The sequence below is a fragment of the Mirounga leonina genome, unplaced genomic scaffold (genome assembly GCF_011800145.1).
Source record: "Mirounga leonina isolate KUSES-001 unplaced genomic scaffold, KU_Mleo_1.0 Mir_154, whole genome shotgun sequence".
Classification (NCBI taxonomy): domain Eukaryota; kingdom Metazoa; phylum Chordata; class Mammalia; order Carnivora; family Phocidae; genus Mirounga; species Mirounga leonina.
Window position 1 is genome coordinate 4,833,276 of NW_023270389.1, and position 18,144 is coordinate 4,851,419.

The 18,144-nt window shown below is 51.6% G+C and overlaps 1 protein-coding gene across 1 annotated transcript in view; it reads left to right on the top strand.

The window, feature by feature from the left end:
- Window positions 1-8,918, top strand: part of VANGL2 (VANGL planar cell polarity protein 2) — a 25,719-nt gene extending 16,801 nt beyond the window's left edge. Inside the window, exons 4-8 of the mRNA XM_035009942.1 lie at window positions 90-697; window positions 1,404-1,540; window positions 2,063-2,198; window positions 4,586-4,817; window positions 5,527-8,918. Coding sequence (XP_034865833.1) covers window positions 90-697; window positions 1,404-1,540; window positions 2,063-2,198; window positions 4,586-4,817; window positions 5,527-5,787 — 1,374 coding nt within the window. The 3' untranslated portion in view covers window positions 5,788-8,918. The remainder of the gene's footprint in view (window positions 1-89; window positions 698-1,403; window positions 1,541-2,062; window positions 2,199-4,585; window positions 4,818-5,526) is intronic.
- Window positions 8,919-18,144: the final 9,226 nt, after the last annotated feature.

An 18,144-nucleotide genomic window follows, 5' to 3' on the forward strand; every position in this document is an offset into this window, starting at 1 on the left:
TCCCTCCCCTCCCTCTTCTCCTTTTCCCCTCCCCCTCCCTCCCCTCCTCCTCCCTCCCCTCCCCCGGGCTGCGGCCCCTCTGGCTGTAGGATGACAACTGGGGGGAGACTACCACAGTCGTAACGGGCACCTCCGAGCACAGCATCTCCCACGATGACCTCACGCGCATCGCCAAGGACATGGAGGACGGTGTCCCGCTGGACTGCTCCCGCCACCTGGGCGCGGCGGCCGGGGCCACGCTGGCGCTGCTCTCGTTCCTCTCGCCGCTGGCCTTCCTGCTGCTGCCCCCGCTGCTGTGGCGCGAGGAGCTGGAGCCCTGCGGGACGGCCTGCGAGGGCCTCTTCATCTCCGTGGCCTTCAAGCTGCTCATCCTGCTGCTGGGCAGCTGGGCGCTGTTCCTCCGCCGCCCCAAGGCCTCGCTGCCCCGCGTGTTCGCGCTGCGCGCGCTGCTCATGGTGCTCGTCCTCCTGCTCGTCGTCTCCTACTGGCTCTTCTACGGCGTGCGCATCCTGGACGCCCGCGAGCGCAGCTACCAGGGCGTGGTCCAGTTCGCCGTGTCGCTGGTGGACGCCCTGCTCTTCGTGCACTACCTGGCCGTGGTCCTGCTGGAGCTGCGCCAGCTGCAGCCGCAGTTCACGCTCAAGGTCGTGCGCTCCACCGACGGCGCCAGCCGCTTCTACAACGTGGGCCATCTCAGGTGTGGGCGCGGGCCCGCGAGCAGGCCGAGGGGCCTGCAGGGCCTGCAGGGCCGTGAGAGGCGGGTGGGCGGCGGGGAGGAGCCGCAGGGCCGTGGGCCGCAGTGCAGTACTTCGCACCCAGGAGGTTTTCAGCAGCGCAGGGTCCCGGGGCAGGTTGGACTGGGAGTTAGCAGTGGGGAGAGAGCAGTGAACCAGTGGGGACCTTAAAGAGGGCTGGGCCAAAGGGGCACGAACGGGGGCTTTTGGGAACCCCTTTCCTGGCCTTCTTGGAGGCACAGCCTTGGTGAGCCCTCAAGTGAGTGGTCACTGAGATGAGCTGGCCGGAGGAGGGACCCCCAGAGGAAAAGAAAACGGGGGAGTTCCTCTGCACCCCCGCCGGGCCATACGGAGTATCAGGAGCACCTCCTGGTCCCGGAGGGAATCTTGGGGAAGTCTTGGAGGGGGTGAGGTGACCCTTTTGGGGGACCCAGGCCCAATGCCCTTTCTCCCCTGGGCTTCAGCACAGCAGGGAAGGACTAGCAGGCCCAGCCCTGGGGAAGGCTTGGGAGCCTGGGAAGTCGACCTCCGGCCCTGAGCCAGGCTTCTTGGAAGCAGCTTGTCCCTGTCCTTGTCCTTTCCGGCCCTGCTCATCTGCCCTGATGTCTCCCTCCCCCGGCACCCCTTGTCTGTCCCTTCTCCCTCCCCCTCCCGCCGTCTCCCCCACAGCATCCAGCGCGTGGCAGTGTGGATCCTGGAGAAGTATTACCATGACTTCCCCGTCTACAACCCTGCCCTCCTCAACCTGCCCAAGTCCGTCCTGGCCAAGAAGGTGTCTGGCTTCAAGGTGTATTCCCTCGGAGAGGGTGAGCGGCCCTGCTCCCCTGCCCTCCCGTCCGTCCCCTCCCGGAGCAGGGCTCTGTACCTGCTCGCTCTGCTCACCCTGCTTGCTGTTTTTGTCAGCCTCTTCCCTTGCTTTCCCCAGCCCCGTCTCTTCTGTCATTTCCCTGGATTCCAGGTGGCTGGTGTTAGCTGCTGATTCTCCTCGCTGTCCCTTTACGCTGCGGCGTGTCCCCCCCCCACCCCCCGCCCCGTTCTGACTTCTCTGCGTCTGCTCACCAGCTCTGGTCCTAAGCCCTCAGCTCTCTGAGCTCCAGGTCCTCCTGCACCAGGAGGAGCATGTGCAGGACTCCTGCCCTCCGGGCGCTCCCGGTGGCCGACCTGTGGGCCTCTCCCAGCTGTGGCCAGGAGGGTTGGGAGTGGCGGTACCGCCCGGGGGTGGGCCCAGCTTCCTCCGGATGCGTCAGGTTGCTGTCTCCAGACTTGCTGGGATGGGAAGCGAGCATGCCCTGAAGTGACTTGTGCCCGTCTCTCCTGCTCCCGCGCAGAAAACAGCACCAACAACTCCACAGGCCAGTCCCGGGCTGTGATCGCCGCGGCGGCTCGGCGGCGGGACAACAGCCACAACGAGTACTACTATGAGGAGGCCGAGCATGAGCGGAGGGTGCGCAAGCGCAGGGCCAGGTGGGTCCCCGCTGGGTGAGGACGGGCAGGGGAGCCTGGGGGCCCGCTAGGTGAGGATGGGCGGGGGAGCCTGGGGGCCTGCCGGATGTGGATGGGTGGGATGGGGGGGGAGCCTGGGGGCTGCTGGGTGAGGACGGGCCGGGGGAGCCTGGGGGCCCGCTGGGTGTGGGCTGGCCGGGAGAGGAAGACCAGCAGGCCTGTGCACCCGTCAGGATGGGGTGCGCTGTGAGCATCCGCGTCCTGTGGCTGCCAGGACAAATGCCGTAAGCTGGGCGCGTAAACCAGTGCACGCTTCTCAGCTCATAGTCCTGCCGGTCAGGCCCTCAGTTGGTGTCAAGGCCGAAATCAAGACCACGCCCACCTGAGCCTGGGTCCTCTTCCAAGCTCACTGGTCACTGGAATCAGTTCCTTGTCACCTGACCTCACGGGTCAGGATACGGTAGTTCGAATTTTCCTTTGACCTGTTCTTTCTCTCTGGAGAAAACCCTGCTTTTAAAGAGCTCATGTGATAAGATCAGGCTGGTCAGGGTCATCTCCTTGTTTTATAATGTCCAAGTCAACTGACTCGGCACTTGAATTATGTGTGCAAAACGTACGGAGTGAACCAAATAGCCAGGAGCCGGGAACCTGCTGGAGGTGAACGGGGCATCTTGGAATTCTGCCTCCCACCGTGGAGCAGGGACCTGGCAAACCATGTGAGCCTTGCCTGCAGCAGCGGGGACTGAGGCTGGACTGGGCCTCCTACCAGTAGCTCTTGGAGGCCTGCTTAGCTGATGGTACCTTTTTACCTGCAAAAAATGAGGTCCTGGCACTCATATCTTGGTACATGCCTAAGTACTGTCCTCACTCCTCCCTTTTTCCTGTTCACGTTATTATGTACGCTTAAGTCATGCCTGAAGAGTCTGTCTTGGTGCCTGCCACTGCCATGTCCCACGTGGTGTGTTGGGATTTCCACGGGGCCTCCGACAAGAGAGGGCCCCGGCATTTGACCATCCGCCTTGCCCTCTGCCCCTCCTCACCCGGTCTCTAGGCTTTGAGGGAGGAAGTTATCCCTTCCCCTGTCCTGACATGAGGCTGGTGTCCCAGCAATGCTATTTCTTTTTTTTTTTTTTTTTAAGATTTTATTTAATTATTTGAGAGAGAGCATGAGCAGAGGAGCAGAAGGACAGGGAGAAGCAGGCTCCCTGCTGAGCAGGGAGCCCGATGCGGGACTCGATCCCAGGCCTCTGGGATCATGACCTGAGCCGAAGGCAGTCGCTTCACTGACTGAGCCATCCAGGCGCCCCCAGCAGTGCCATTTCTTTGACATTCCAGCATGTCTCCCGTTGTCTCAGAAATGGCCCTGGTGGGAAGGAACCCAGCAATGCCACACACGCCCTTCACCTTCTGCCCCAAGCAGGGTTTTTGGATCTCCTGTCCTGCTAACACCATTCTTGGCCCGTAGCGGACATTTCCTTCCCCTATTACCTTGGTTGTCACCAGGAGAAAGCTTTTCCCTTGGTTCACCCGAGATAAAAGGGTTTTTTCAGAAGGAGCTGCACCGAGACACAGAAGCACAAGAATAAACAGAACTGTAGCCGCATACGAGCCACAGTTTTCTGAGCCCAGAATCCCACCCTCAGCTACCCCAGGTTCCAGGTTCCTGGGTCTCCAGACGCCGCCATGTGTCTGTATGCGTTTAATGTAAATTGACTTCTTTTTCCTGCTTCCACCTTAACACCGTTTTTGAGACTCACCCCTGCTGCCCTTGACCCGGTGTGTGGCATCTTGTCGCGGCGAGGTGGTTCACGGGTGCGTCGCACCCCCTCGGCAGCATTTGGATTCTAGTGCTCTTCCTCTTTGCCTGTCTTGATGAGTAGCGCTGCATGAACGTTCTCATTCTCTGTCTGACGGCCGGCCGCTGAGGGCTTGCGTGTCTGCAGCCAGGCAGGTCTCACCTCTGCCATTTTGCTCTAGTGTTCTCGCCTTTTTCTTCCTGGTTTGTAGTCAGTTCCTTGCAACCCCACCCCCCAGACAGATGCTAACGTTGCCCATGCCCTGTGCTTGTCTGGTAGTTTGTCAGCCAGCGAGGCGTGATTCGGGGGTCTCAGGTAGGACGGCGTCTGCTACAGGCCCTGGCTGTCTCTGGCTTTGACCCTGGAGTCCCTGTGCTCGGCCCCCGGAGCTCTACAGCTGTCTCCTGCCTTGCCCCCCCCATCGCACTGTGCATGTGCACCCCCACACGCACACAGCCCCCAGAGCCCAGCCCTTGGCTCCAGGTGGGTTTGTGCTGTTTTGGCGGGGGGCGGGGGGTGCCCGAGGCCTGGCCTCGCTCGGGCTGCGGGAGGGCTGGAGCTGAGGGAAGGACGGGAGGTGGGTGTGTGGTCCAGGCCCCTCCTGTCCCCCAGGCTTGTGGTGGCGGTGGAGGAGGCCTTCACTCACATTAAGCGGCTGCAGGAAGAGGAGCAGAAGAACCCGAGGGAGGTGATGGACCCCCGGGAGGCAGCCCAGGCCATCTTCGCTTCCATGGCCCGTGCCATGCAGAAGTACCTGCGGACCACCAAGCAGCAGCCCTACCACACCATGGAGAGCATCCTGCAGCACCTCGAGTTCTGCATCACTCACGACATGACGCCCAAGGTAGGCTCATTCTGCTGCCAGCACCCTGCCTCTCCCCGCTCCGGCCTTCCTTGCCACGGGGTTCGCTGCACCCAGCCCTGCAGCCCTGCCCTCCTCTGCTCCCGCTCCGCCTTGTGGTCTCTTCTCCCATCCCTGCCCCACCCCCCGCCTCTGCTCGGAGTCAAGTTCCCAGGCGGTGAGGGGCAGGGGCAGCTTCCAGACTCTTCCGGGAATGGCCGAGACCTGACTCCCATCTCTCTAAGGGCTCTGCTGTTGCCACACCGAGTCCCCCCGTCCCCCTTAGCTGCCACCGAGTGTTCTTTGTGCTCATTTCGAGCTGTTACCCTCCCCTCACTCAACTTTATTGTCAGCCTCCTAGAATTGCGTCCCCAACCACACTTGGTGAGCAGGGTGACAGGCTCCGTGAGAGCCGATGCAGGGGAAGCAAGAATGAGGGAGGGCTCGCGGTCCTGGCCTGCGGCGGGGAAAGTGCGGGGCGCAGGTCCTGACCCTGGGCGCCCCCCTCCTCTGTGGGCTCCGCTTCCCCATGTTTACAACAAGGGTCTGAAGCAGAGGAGCCCAGCCCCTTTCTGCTCTAATGTTCTAGATGGCGTGGAAGCAGAGCGTGAGCTGGGGGACATCTTGATTGTCTCTGGAAGCTGTGCCCCCAGGGGGCGAGGGTGGCAGGTGGGTGGGAGAGATGCCCACGCAGCCCCTGGCCTCTCCCCAGGCCTTCCTGGAGCGGTACCTGGCGGCCGGACCCACCATCCAGTACCACAAGGAACGCTGGCTGGCCAAACAGTGGACGCTGGTGAGCGAGGAGCCGGTGACCAACGGGCTCAAGGACGGCATCGTTTTCCTCCTAAAACGCCAGGACTTCAGCCTGGTGGTGAGCACCAAGAAGGTCCCCTTCTTCAAACTCTCCGAGGAGTTTGTGGATCCCAAGTCGCACAAGTTTGTCATGAGGCTGCAGTCTGAGACCTCGGTGTGACCGAGCGCGGCGGCAGGGGGTGCGCGGGGCTCCTGCGGGCGGGGGAGGGCTCGGCTCTCGTCTCCCGCCGCCCTTCGGCCTCCTGCCCCTGTTTACTTTTACTTGAATTGATCCCCCACCCATCTGCTCCCCTCCTCCTTAGTTGCCCCACATGAGCCTCAAGAGGCCACCTGCGTCAGCAGAGCCTGGGAAGCTTGCTCTCTCTCCCCAGCCCTCACTTGGTGTCATCCTGCAGGAAGCCGTGCCTCTCGCCCTCCCTCTCCCTCCCGGATGGATGGCGGTCTCTTCTGAGAGGGGGCGGGGACCCCCTGAGCCCCCCACCCTCCCTGAACCAGGTTCTCGTAGCAATGCCGACTGTGGCCCCAGCAGGGTGTTCCCGGGTCACAGGCATGACTCCAGAGAGCCATGGTGCCAAACTTCTCCAGGTGGTGGGTTATCCACTCTTCCTGCCAGCTCTGCCTGCCCGGTACAAACGCTGAGTTCTTGGGGCAGGATACCCCTGTGTCCCCCCCCACACACGGCCCGAGTCAGGGGTCTCCCCGCCACGGTCATTGGCTTCGGCTGTCAGAGCCTCCCCTGCACATCCACACACATTGAGAGCGAGGGAAGATCCTACCCTTCACTCCAAAGTCTCTACCTTCTGTTTCTGAGTTGTATGGTCTGTGACCACAGGCAAACTGAGGCAAAAGCCCTCTGTGACCACGTTTCCTGGGCCATGGGGGACAGTGCCTTCCCTCACTGGGTCCACCCTGGGCAGCCTCTGAGCGAAGGACAGGAGCGACCCGGGGAACATCACAGATCCCTGCCCTCCGAATCTACCTGTATTTTCGTTCCCGCCTTGCTGGGGCAGGTTTCCCCTTCCTGCTGAAGGACGGCAAGTAGACAGACGCCAGCCCAGATTTAGTGGCTTGCAGACCATGACCCGACCCCCCAAGGTCTGAGACCAACATTCCCCGCCCCCCCGTGTGTCTTCTCTCAGTGCCAGGGACCTGTTGCCTCATCTCGTTTTGGGGGGAGCCAGTAGCCCCCTCGTCCCCTGCCTTAAGCCCACTTCTTTGCCTCAGGGGTCTCTTTTCCTTGGCTGGCCAGGGTGCCCTCCTGTCTCCCTGCCTGGTTCTCTGGGCGCTCGTCTCCTTCAGTGCTGGGGTGAGGGGCCAGGATTGCCGCCTTCATGGGTATACGTCCCTCACCCTGTTGGGCTTCTGTAGTCTCTACACCCAATCCGAATTTTCCAGAGTTCAGGTCTCGTTTTGAGCAAAATCCACTGGCCTTCTAAGACATATTTTCAGTGTACGTCTGAGCCTTTCACTCAGACGTGTTTCAATTACGTAGTTTTAGCCGAGGGAACTAGAACCTCCAGCTGGGGTCCACGGGGAGGGCCATTCGCGGCTGGGCTGGAGTGTGCCCTGGGGCCAGGCCTCTGAGTAACTCGCCGTGCCCCCTCTCAGGCCCATCTTCTGGCAGACTCACTGGTTCTTGCCACGCGGAGTGCCCCATGAGCTCTGATCCCCACTGGTCTCTGACCAGGGAGGCTTCCTGTCTGTGTAGGGATAGCCTGGGCGTGATGGAGCCTCGTGATGGCCTTTCCCCCCTTGTTCTCTTTGAAAAAGCACATCTGTCCACCCACCACTTCCTACAGAAGGGCTCTTCAGTTTGCGTTGAGCCCGATCCCTACAGGTGTGGTTTGGGGGCTGACTTAGGCAGTGCCCGAGGGAAATGCATCCTATCCTGGGGGTTGTGGGAAGGTATCTTCTCTTCTCTTCAAGGGCCTGGTTTCAGAGGAGTCCCTCCTGGGTCACATTTCTAAATACCTCACTATCCTGGAAAACGGGGCCTGGATGGTGGGCAGGAGCGGGGTGTGGGGTGACGGAAGGACCGGGTTGGGGCGGGCAGACGGAACGTATTTGGGATCTTCGTTGCGGCCCTACGTTAGGGGCGGGGGAGTGTTTATTTTCAGAACCTGCCATGTTTTTAATCACTGTGATTTTTTCATTCCTTTTTCCTAAAACAAAAAGCAAACTTTCCCCCAACTCTCTAAGCACTAAGGGCTGTGACTGAGAACGGTAGTGTTTTGGTCCTTTGCGTCACAACTGTGGTATCTTTGTTTTCTTTGACGATTATTATAATTATTATTATTTTGTAAAGTGTCAGGATGAGTTGTCAAGTGTTTGGCTGCGTGTGTCTTTGCTTCTCCCGCACGGGGAGTTGTCTTCATGCTGTGAACTGCTGTGGGGCGCGCCGCGGGCCCAGGCCCTTGGCGCACTGTCCCCCCTGCTCTGCCAGTCCCGCCACGCGCTAGGTTTTCTTACTCTTCTCCTGTGGGGGCGCACCTACCTGCGGCCCCCCCCCACTCCCCCAGGACACCGGACGTGTGGCTGGGTCTCTGTGACTCCACAGCATCCTAGCTCCTCCCCACCACCCCCCCCAGGCCTTCCTGTCATCACCTTGGGGCACCCTGGGGATGCTGCACCTCAGGCCTTCACCCACCTCGCCACACTGCCGCGTCCCCACCGGTCCCCTTTCTCTGACACGACCCTTCACGCTCCGTTGACTCTCGCTTATTTCTTTTTGATCCTTCGTCGTCTCTCCCCATGCCTGTCCCATCTGAGCCTTTCATTTCTTGCTCCGCGTTCCTGTTGCAAACCCCGCCACGGTACCTGTGAGGAGGCATTGGGACCCCCCGAAACACCCCTTCCCAGAGTCTGTGCTTCTCTCCTCTGTGGGGCCCAAGGAGCTCCCTCGCCCCTCCCTGCTATCTGTCCGTCTATCCGTCTTGTCTGTCTGCTCTTTCCCCTGCCCTTCCCCCAGGGCAGCATCTGCTGATGGATTCGGTCCTGGTGTGTGATTGTTGTGATTTGTTCTGTGCGCGAAAGGAAGGGGGCTTGTTTTGGGTCCCTTCCAAGTGAGATTGTAAATGTAGAATTTGCCACTGTTGAATCTAGATTTTTTTTTCTTTTCTCTCTTTCTTTTTCATTTCTTTCTTTCTTTTTCTTTTCTTTCTTCTTCTTCTTTTTTTTTTTGGGTTACAGAGACCTTGTGCATGCATGTAGAAAATTGTAAAATGTAAATTTTTTTTTAATATATAAAAAGCTTGTTTTTACAGTTTGCAGTGGATCTAAACATAATGGCAATTTTAGGGATTTTTTTTCTTAAACATAGGAACTAAAACTGTACAAATTTTTTTTATATGAAATAAAAACATTTGACTTTTGTGGGGGCATTCTGTTGTTTTTCTTTTTCTACTGGAGTGGGAGCAAAAGAAGTCGGATGTGCTCCTTGTTAGGGGGAGAGCGGCCAGCAGGGGGCAGTGTGAGCTCAGCATTCCTCCGCTCGCCCTCAGGTCCCGTTTGACTGGAAACTACCTATTCTGAACCCAGATTCCAAGAAGTGAAGACTCGGTTGTTCCTTGGGGTGGTTGTCAGGATAAGGAGGAAGGAAAGATTACTTTCCGGGTGGATCCAGAGGATTTTCAGACAGTTGGTGATTTCAGTCAACTGTGATAGCTTATCACATTTCATTGAGAAAAATTCCTGAAGTACCTCTCTTCTAAGTCTCTTCTCTCTCTCTTTTTTTTTTAAATGATTATTTATTTATTTGAGAGAGCACAAAAGGGAGGAGGGCCAGAAGCACTCCCCGCTGAGCAAGAAGCCTGATGTGGGGCTCGATCCCAGGACGCTGGGATCATGACCTGAGCTGAAGGCAGACCCTTCACCGACTGAACCACCCAGGAGCCCCTCTTCTAAGTATCTTCTTATTCCTACCATCATCTCTCTGATCTTTCAGGCATGGCACAAAAAGAATCTTCTAGCAATAGTCATGTATTTAAAATGAAGACGTTCAGTTGGCAGTGTGCTTGTAATCAAGTACCAGAGTCGTCATCAAATCAGGGTCCTTCTCTCAGCTCTGCCCAGACCCACGCTTCTCTGGGACTTTGGGCACCAGGCTTCACCCATGAGCGGCCTTCTGGGGTTAAAGACAGACAAGCAAGCAAATGTAAACGCTCTTGTGTGGAGTTGACCCATTTCCTAGATTTGGTCTTCTCTCCCCAGCCCACACTTTGCCAGGCTGAGGATGCACAGACAAGAGACTCGGTCCTTGTCCCGCAGGAAGAGCCACGTGTATAGGAGGCCCGGGCCGGACATCTAAGGCACCAGGCCAAGTCCCCGCGGCTGCATTCACGGCCACAGCGCACATGGGCCCTGGCCGGACTCCCAGGAGCTTAGGGAGGTTTTCTCCAAGAAATTTAAGGAGTTTGTTTAAGAATCAAGTTCGGGTAACACAATCTCTTTGAGCGGAGGGGCTTTATCTGTTTGGTTCACCTAAGTATTCCTGGCATCTATGCCATTCCTCACATACAGTTGGTGCTCAATAAAAAGAAAATTACTGAATGAGTAGTGAATTCAAAAAGCTAACAATATGAAGGGGGCACATGAAAGGGGCCATATCCTTCTCCCTTTAAAATTGCGCTCATCTTTCTCATGTGAAAATGAATAAAAACACAAGCCTTGAAACGTCATCCCCTATCCTCATGATTGTCCTTCTGGGAACGAGACTTACAGTTTCACTTACTGTTTCCAATTCACCTCGAAGCCAACTTTTAACTGTGACAAAATTTCTACCCTACCATGCTTCTGAAATTATTCTTGTTCTTCGTAGCCAAGCACAACAAATACCTTGGTCTAGTGAGTCTTTATTCAGTGCCCGTGATGCCCCCAGCCTGGTGTGAAAGCAGTTTGTTTGGCAAAGGCTGCGGATGTGTTCCTGCCTCCACTGACCCAACGTTGTGGGTCTGTCTGAGGAGTCTGTCTTTAACCTCCCAGACCTCCTCCTCCACTAACACTGGCCCCAGGAGTTAATAGATTTAAGGCCAGGTCTCAGTACTTGATCTGTGGGATCATATTTTCTCTTGGGGTTTGCTGAAAGCAGAAGTGATAGCCCCGACCACTTGTCACGGCTCAAAGGGCATTTGTAACTGCCGAGAGGACGCGCTTTTTCCATGGAAGTATTTCCCAAATCACTGAAGCCCGGGTCTCAGCTCGTGTGCTGTCGGGATAACGCCAGACTTCTCCTGGACATTCCTGCCCAGATGTGATTTTCCAGCCTTTGTCTCTGAAATGAGGCCAAAGGGAAAACCCGGCGCTGGGGCTCTGGGAGGAGAGCCATGAGAATTTTTAGACCAAGTTCTTAGCAAATCTTACACACTTTTTTGTTTGGGTCCATTGAAACGGCTTCTACAGAACTGAAAAACAGCATAACGGAGGCCCTGACTTTTTATATGTTAGTTTAAGCATTGATGGAAATACTCCCCCAGTTGCTGGGAAGGCTGGGGTGGGAAGAAGTCAGCCTTTGGAAAACCATCACAGCTTAGTGCACAAGTGGTCATGGAAGATGTTAGAGAGTAGAGGACCATCCGCACAGGAGAAAGATCTTGGGGAACAGTTATCCCTGTACTAGCTCTCTGGTTTCTCTGTGGGCTGAGAATGGGGTCTGTTTCCCTCATTTCGAACCGCAGGGCAGATGTGATATCCTAAGAACCCATAACAACAATGCCAAACTTAAGTACATGTGGAAAAGCGGGGGAAGGTACTGGCCGTGTTGGGAAACCTGGGCAAGGCATTGGCTTCTCTCATTCCCATCTGAGCAAGTTTTGGGGAGACATTGTATGCTATGCAATGAGATACAAAGATAAATAAAACATTGTCCCCTCTTCTAGTTCATGGGACTTTGGCTAGTAAAACTGCAGAAATTTTATTATTTTGTCACCTGTTCTCAGCAACGCAAGGAAGTCAACTTTACCTCAGGTGGGACGCACTGAAGCCAATGCTTGGGGAGAGCGTGGAGCCTGGTAGGTAAGCTGTTGGATGTCACCACTGAAAAAGAGCCGTTTCTACTCTCTGGGTCCTGTAATGGGGACCACTTGGGCTGAGAAATGCTAGAGGACAATCTTCAGTTGTGTCCTGTCCTTTCTGCTTGCTTTATGGGCACAGTTAGCCCATTCTGCTGCCTCACCCAGGACACTATGTGGTTGAAAGTGAAAGTGGGTTTTTAGGAATTACAGGGCAGTGAAATTACTCTGCATGAGACTATAGTTGTGGATACATGTCAGTATAAATGTGTCCAGATCCACAGAAGGTCCAACACCAGGAGGAAAATCTAATGGAAGCTGTGGGACTTTGGATAATAATGTGTCACTGTAGGTTCATCAGTTGTAACAAATGTGGGGCTCTGGTGGGGTGTGTGGACATGGGGGGCGCCTCTCCCTATGTGGGGGGCAGGGTGCCTTTGGGAACTCTCTGTACCTTCAGTTCCCAGTTATGTTCTAGCAAAAGATGAGTCTCTTCGAGAATAGCAGAGAATTGCAATCCGGAACTAGCAAGCTGTGGTAAAAGTCACAGGCAAGTCTAACAAACAAAGGGGAGGAGCATTATTTTATGGGGAAGAAGGAAGAAGTTGGGAAGGGTTGTTTTGAACAAAAGTCCATTGGAGGGGTGCCTGGGTGGCTCAGTCATTAAGCGTCTGCCTTCGGCTCAGGTCATGATCCCAGGGTCCTGGGATTGAGCCCTGCGTCGGGCTCCCTGCTCAGTGGGAAGCCTGCTTCTCCCTCTCCCACTCTCCCTGCTTGTGTTCCCTCTCTCACTGTGTCTCTCTCTGTCAAATAAAAAAATCTTCAAAAAAAAAAAAAAAAAGTCCATTGGAGAGAAGCAAGAGTTTAGGATAATGACGGCTTCTCATGGGCTGAGTCATGGGGGTGGTCGGTTTCTTGTAGGAGATGCAAGGCACTTTTCCCATTGGGGCCTGTCATTGATGATTCTTTCCAGTGAGATTTTTTTGAGGTTTTATTTATTAATTAGAGAGAGAGCATGAGCAGGGGAAGCGGCAGGCAAAGGGAGAGGGAGAAGCTGACTCCCCGCTGAGCAGGGAGCCTGCTGTGGGGCTTGATCCCAGGACCCTGAGATCATGACCTGAGCCAAGGTCAGACACTTCACCGACTGAGCCCCCAGGCGCCCCTCCAGTGAGATTCTTCTGTTAGGGTCTGTGATTGACAGTTCTTCCTGTAATTGACATTGAATAGTAGGGCTCCCCACCCAGACCCTCCTTCTAGCACCCAGAGTCCACTTCAGTGAGGTGTCTTTTTTATTAATTTTCACATTGTGAACCTTAGACTGCTCTGGAATATAAAGTCTGGTCAAAAGGTAAAACGTCCAGTTGTAAGATAAGTAAGTACTGGGGATATATATAATTATAGCCTGAGGACTACAGTTAACACTGCTGTATGATGTATTTGAAAGTTGCTAAGGGAATAGATCCTAAAAGTTTTCATCACAAGGAAAAATCAGTTTTTCCTTTTTTTCCCTCTTTTCTTTTTTCTTGTATCTATATGAGATGATGACGGATGTGGACGAAACTCATTGTGATCATCATTTCACAATATATTGTAGTCAAGTAGTTATGCCCTACATGTTAAACTTACATAGTGCCAGTGAAACTGAAAGAAAAAGAAATAAAATCTATTTAAAAAACAAACCCAAACCAAACATAACCTTACTTAGTCCCAGATACAGACCTAGTAATCAAAGTAATAGTGTAGGCACTTGTCATTCGGGAAAAAAAAAAAGTGGAAGTGTCTGCTGTTTCCCCTGGATCCCTGAAAGCCTGCCGTGGAGCTTGGAACTCTGCTAAAGCCCCTGGAAAAGGAGGGTCTGGTGGCCCATCCACGCCTTGACAGCTGGAAATTTGCATGAATGGGCTTGAATGTGTCAAGAGACAGGTGGTTTCACTTACGGGTAGTTTTCGCTCCTTTCAAGTTCCAGTTAGTGTTTGTTCTATTTGACACAGGATGTGTGATTTTAGGGTGAGGTTGCCTGGGATAGTTTTTACTGCCATAAGGAGTTGCTGCTGAAGGCACAAGCTTTCTGTTAAAAGATGAATAAACCCTGGGGGTCTGCTGTACAGCACGGTGACTATAGTTGATGACATGATGATGTGTGCCTGAAATTTTTTTTTTGCAAGTTTGTATAATCATTTTATTATCATCATTATTATCATTATCATTTTACATTTAAGTGTTTAATTGTGTATTATTTTGCTATAATGTCTTTATTCAAGTTAAAAACACATATCACCCCCAAAATTTTTACATTCAGAAAAGAAACCATTAACATATGATAAACATCATCCCAACTAGGTAATTACACATCTGCACAAATAAAAGGGTAAGAGAGAGACAATTACATGCTATTTTTAATTAATATATTACACATGCTTTAATAAATGAAAAATCTGAAATTAATGGGAAAGCATTGCTGGGCTTAAATATTTCTTTATCACAAGAATTTTTTTTAAAAACTTGTCTTTATGGTTAAGAATAAAAGACTCTGAATATCATTAAGAAGCTGGATGCATTAGCTCCATATTTTATTTTATTTATTTATTTTTAAATTTTTTTTATTCTTATGTTAATCCCCATACATTACATCATTAGTTTTAGATGAAGTACTCCATGATTCATTGTTTGTGCATAACACCCAGTGCTCCATGCAGAATGTGCCCTCCTCAATACCCACCACCAGGCTAACCCATCCTCCCACCCCCCTATGTGTGCCTGAAATTTGCTAAGAGAGTAGACCTACGTGTTCTCAGCACACATGCACACGCACATGTGTGCACACACACACACACACACACTCGAGGTAACTATGCGTGGTGACCGATGTGTCATCTGATTGCGATAATCGTTTCACAAAGTATACACGTGTCAAATCATCACACCGTCCACTAAAATACTTAAAATTTTGTTTGCAATGATACTTCGATAAAGTGGAAAACAACCCTGCTGCCAAAGGACTATTTTTTTATAATCTTTTTTTATTCTTTTTTTAATTTAAAATCAATTTAATTAACATATAGTGTGTTATTATTTTCAGAGGTAGAATTCAGGGATTCATCAGTTGCATAGAACACCCAGTGCTCATCACATCAAGTGCCCTCCTTAATGCCCATCACCCAGTTTCCCCATCTCCTCACCCCCCTGGCCTCCAGCAACCCTCAGCTTGTTCCCTAGAGTTCAGATCAAAGGACTATTGACTTGCATCCTAACATGGAACCTCAGACTCCAAAGATGAGAGCCAGTTAAAAAGGAAGCTGTCCCTGAAGATGTCCTTTTCAAGGACTGGTCAGCAGTTGGGCCCATCTGCTTGGGAGCATCTTGAAGAATTTGACACCAGTGAACCTGTTTGCTGGGATGGAAATGTTCAGGTGGTTTTTATTCTGTCTTGAAGTAGGTTCTGATGCAGATTCTGATTCAACAAGCTTGGGATAAGGTCTGAGATTCAGCATTCCTAACAAGTTCCCAGGTGTCTTAGACATGTAGGTTACTGGGAAAAAAAAGAAGAAGAAGAAGTCCCTTCCCAAGGACTGGGTGCCTTAAACAACAGAAACGTATTTTCTCAGAGTTCTTAAGATGAGAGGAGGGTGCCAGCATGGTCAGGTACTGGTGAGGAGTCTCTTCCTGGCTTGCGGACGGCTGCCCTCTCTCTCTGTGCTCACTTGGCGGTGACAGAAAGCTATGGTCTCTTCCTTTTTCTTAGAAGGACACTAATCTCACTACCCTCATGACCTCATCTAAACCTGATGACCTCCTCAAGGCCCCAGTTCCAAAACCATGACAGATGCTTCAACATAGGAGTTTGGGGGAGGACACGATTCAGTCCTAGAGCCAGATGCTGCTGGTGATGTTCTGCAGAACTTACTCTGAGCAGCAAGGCCCTCAGAGAAACTGTATTCCTGTGACATTTGGAGGGGCCCAAACTTGCCTTACTCAACACTGAGATACTTGATCCAAGAGATCAAAATTGTTAAGCGATCCAAATGTCATGAATGTAGTGCGTAATTTGGCAAAGTCATTGTTGCTCCAGTGTGAGTTTGCACTCTCTGTCTCAAATTGTCATTTGTGAGATTCTCAGATGTTGTGAGATGGCCTTCTGTGTAGCGTTTACGCAAAAGCAGTTCCATGGACCTCTTACTGATTCAATGAGACGTTCATAATGACACCAAAAGGGCCAATCTGGTGAGATCTTATCATTAAAGGCCATAGAAATTAAAGGAGCAGCTTCCAATATAAATTATCTTTGACCACAGATTTCTTGCCAACATGATCAAAAGAACAGAGGAAATTCAGTTTTAGCAAGTGTGGAGAGTTTCAGATAAGATTCCTTAATGTGCTTCAGTATTTATATTAATTGCAATGGCTACATGGTGAAACGATCATCCTATATCAATAGTTTGGAAACACCTTCTCAAGTTTCTTTGTCCAAGTTGTGATTGCGACGCAATCTTTAAGATCATTGATCACAGTTGATGTTCCTGGAAGCTGCTTCATCTGTGTCCAGTGTTTTCCACTCACTGAGTCATTCGACAAATACTCGTTGAGTGCTTCTATGTGCTCAGAGCTATGCTAGGTGTTAGTGATATGGCAATGAAAAATACAGATGTGGTCTTTGTTCACAAACAGATGGCAACTGACATAAAAGTTATAAGTGAATCTTTTGTTCTAAGATTAAAATAAAAAGAGAGAGAGGAAGAGTTGGAGCATCTAATGTGCCCTGCTGATATATACACCGATTATTCAATACTCAAGAAAGGAGGAACTTTGTAGCAATCCCTCATGGTTAGACCGTGGCGTCCATCCCTGTACTTACTGCTGCTCAGTGGCCGTGGTTCTTCCCAAGGGCATGGTCTTTGCCTTGACAAATCTTATGCATAGTTGCCAAAACAATATATACTATTTGAGGAAAATTCTGAGTTACCCATTTTCAGTTCAGAATTTTATTTCACCTTGAATTTTTCAGCAAGCCACACGGAAACCCTACTTCCCAGAATTACTGGCATGCCACATATTGTGGCTAAGGAGATGCCCAGGAAAGCCTGCTGGGTGCTGCTGGTAGGACACCCACAGAGTGTTAGCAGCCCGGAAGATCATTGCTGGTTCAGACATTCTACTTTTATCAGTGAATCAAAGGGAAACAATGTTTTGGGGATAGAATCAAACCAGCCACAGGAAAGCAATTACAGATGAGAATGGGACTCTATTCATTTATAGCGGCCAGTAGATCTGGTTTGGGAGCTGGGGTTGGTCATCTGTATAGGCACATTCCTTTTTTTTTTTTAATTCTTTATTTAAATTCAATTTAGTTAACATATACTGTATTATTAGTTATTATTAGGGGTAGAATTTCATGATTCATTAGTTGCATATAACACCCAGTGCTCATTACATCAAGTGCCCTCCTTAATGCCCATCACCCAATTACCCCATCCCCCACCCACCTCCCCTCCAGCAACCCTCAGTTTGTTTCCTAGACTTAAGAGTCTCTTATGGTTTTCTCCCTCTCTGTTTTTATCTTGTTTTATTTTTCCTTCCCTTCCCCTATGTTCATCTGTTTTGTTTCTTAAATTCCACATATGAGGGAAATCATATGGTATTTGTCTTTCTCTGACTGACTTATTTCCCTTAGCATAATACCCTCTAGTTCCATCCACATCATTGCAAATGGCAAGATTTCATTTTTTTTTAAAGATTTTATTTATTTATTTGAGAGAGAGAATGAGAGAGGGAGAGCATGAGAGGGGGGAGGGTCAGAGGGAGAAGCAGACTCCCTGCTAAGCAGGGAGCCCAATGTGGGACTCGATCCCAGGACTCCAGGATCATGACCTGAGCCGAAGGCAGCCGCCTTCTAACCAACTGAGCCACCCAGGCGCCCCAAGATTTCATTTTTTTTTTTAGATTTTATTTATTTATTGAGAGAGAGAGAGAGAGAGAGAGAGAGAAAGCAGGGGGAGGAGCAGAGGGAGAGAGAGAATCCCAAGCAGACTCTACACTCAGCACAGAACCTAATGTGGGCCTCGATCTCACAACCCTGAGATCATGATCTGAGCTGAAATCAAGAGTCGGTCAGTTACCTAACTGAGCCACCCAGCCGCCCCAAGGTTACATTCTTTTTGATAGCTGAGTAATATTCATATATATATATATATATATATGTATACACACACACACACACACACACATCATCTTTATCCATTCATCTGCCAATGGACATCTTTCCATAGTTTGGCTATTGTGGGCATTGCTGCTATAAACATTGGGGTGCAGGTGCCCCTTTGAATCACTATGTTTGTATCCTTTGGATAAATACCTAGGAGTACGATTGCTAGGTCATATGGTAGCTCTATTTTTAACTTTTTGAGGAGCCTCCATACTGTTTTCCAGAGTGGCTGCACCAGCTTGCATTCCTACCAATAGTGTAAGAGGGTTCCCCTTTCTCCGAATCTTCACCAACATCTGTCATGTCCTGACTT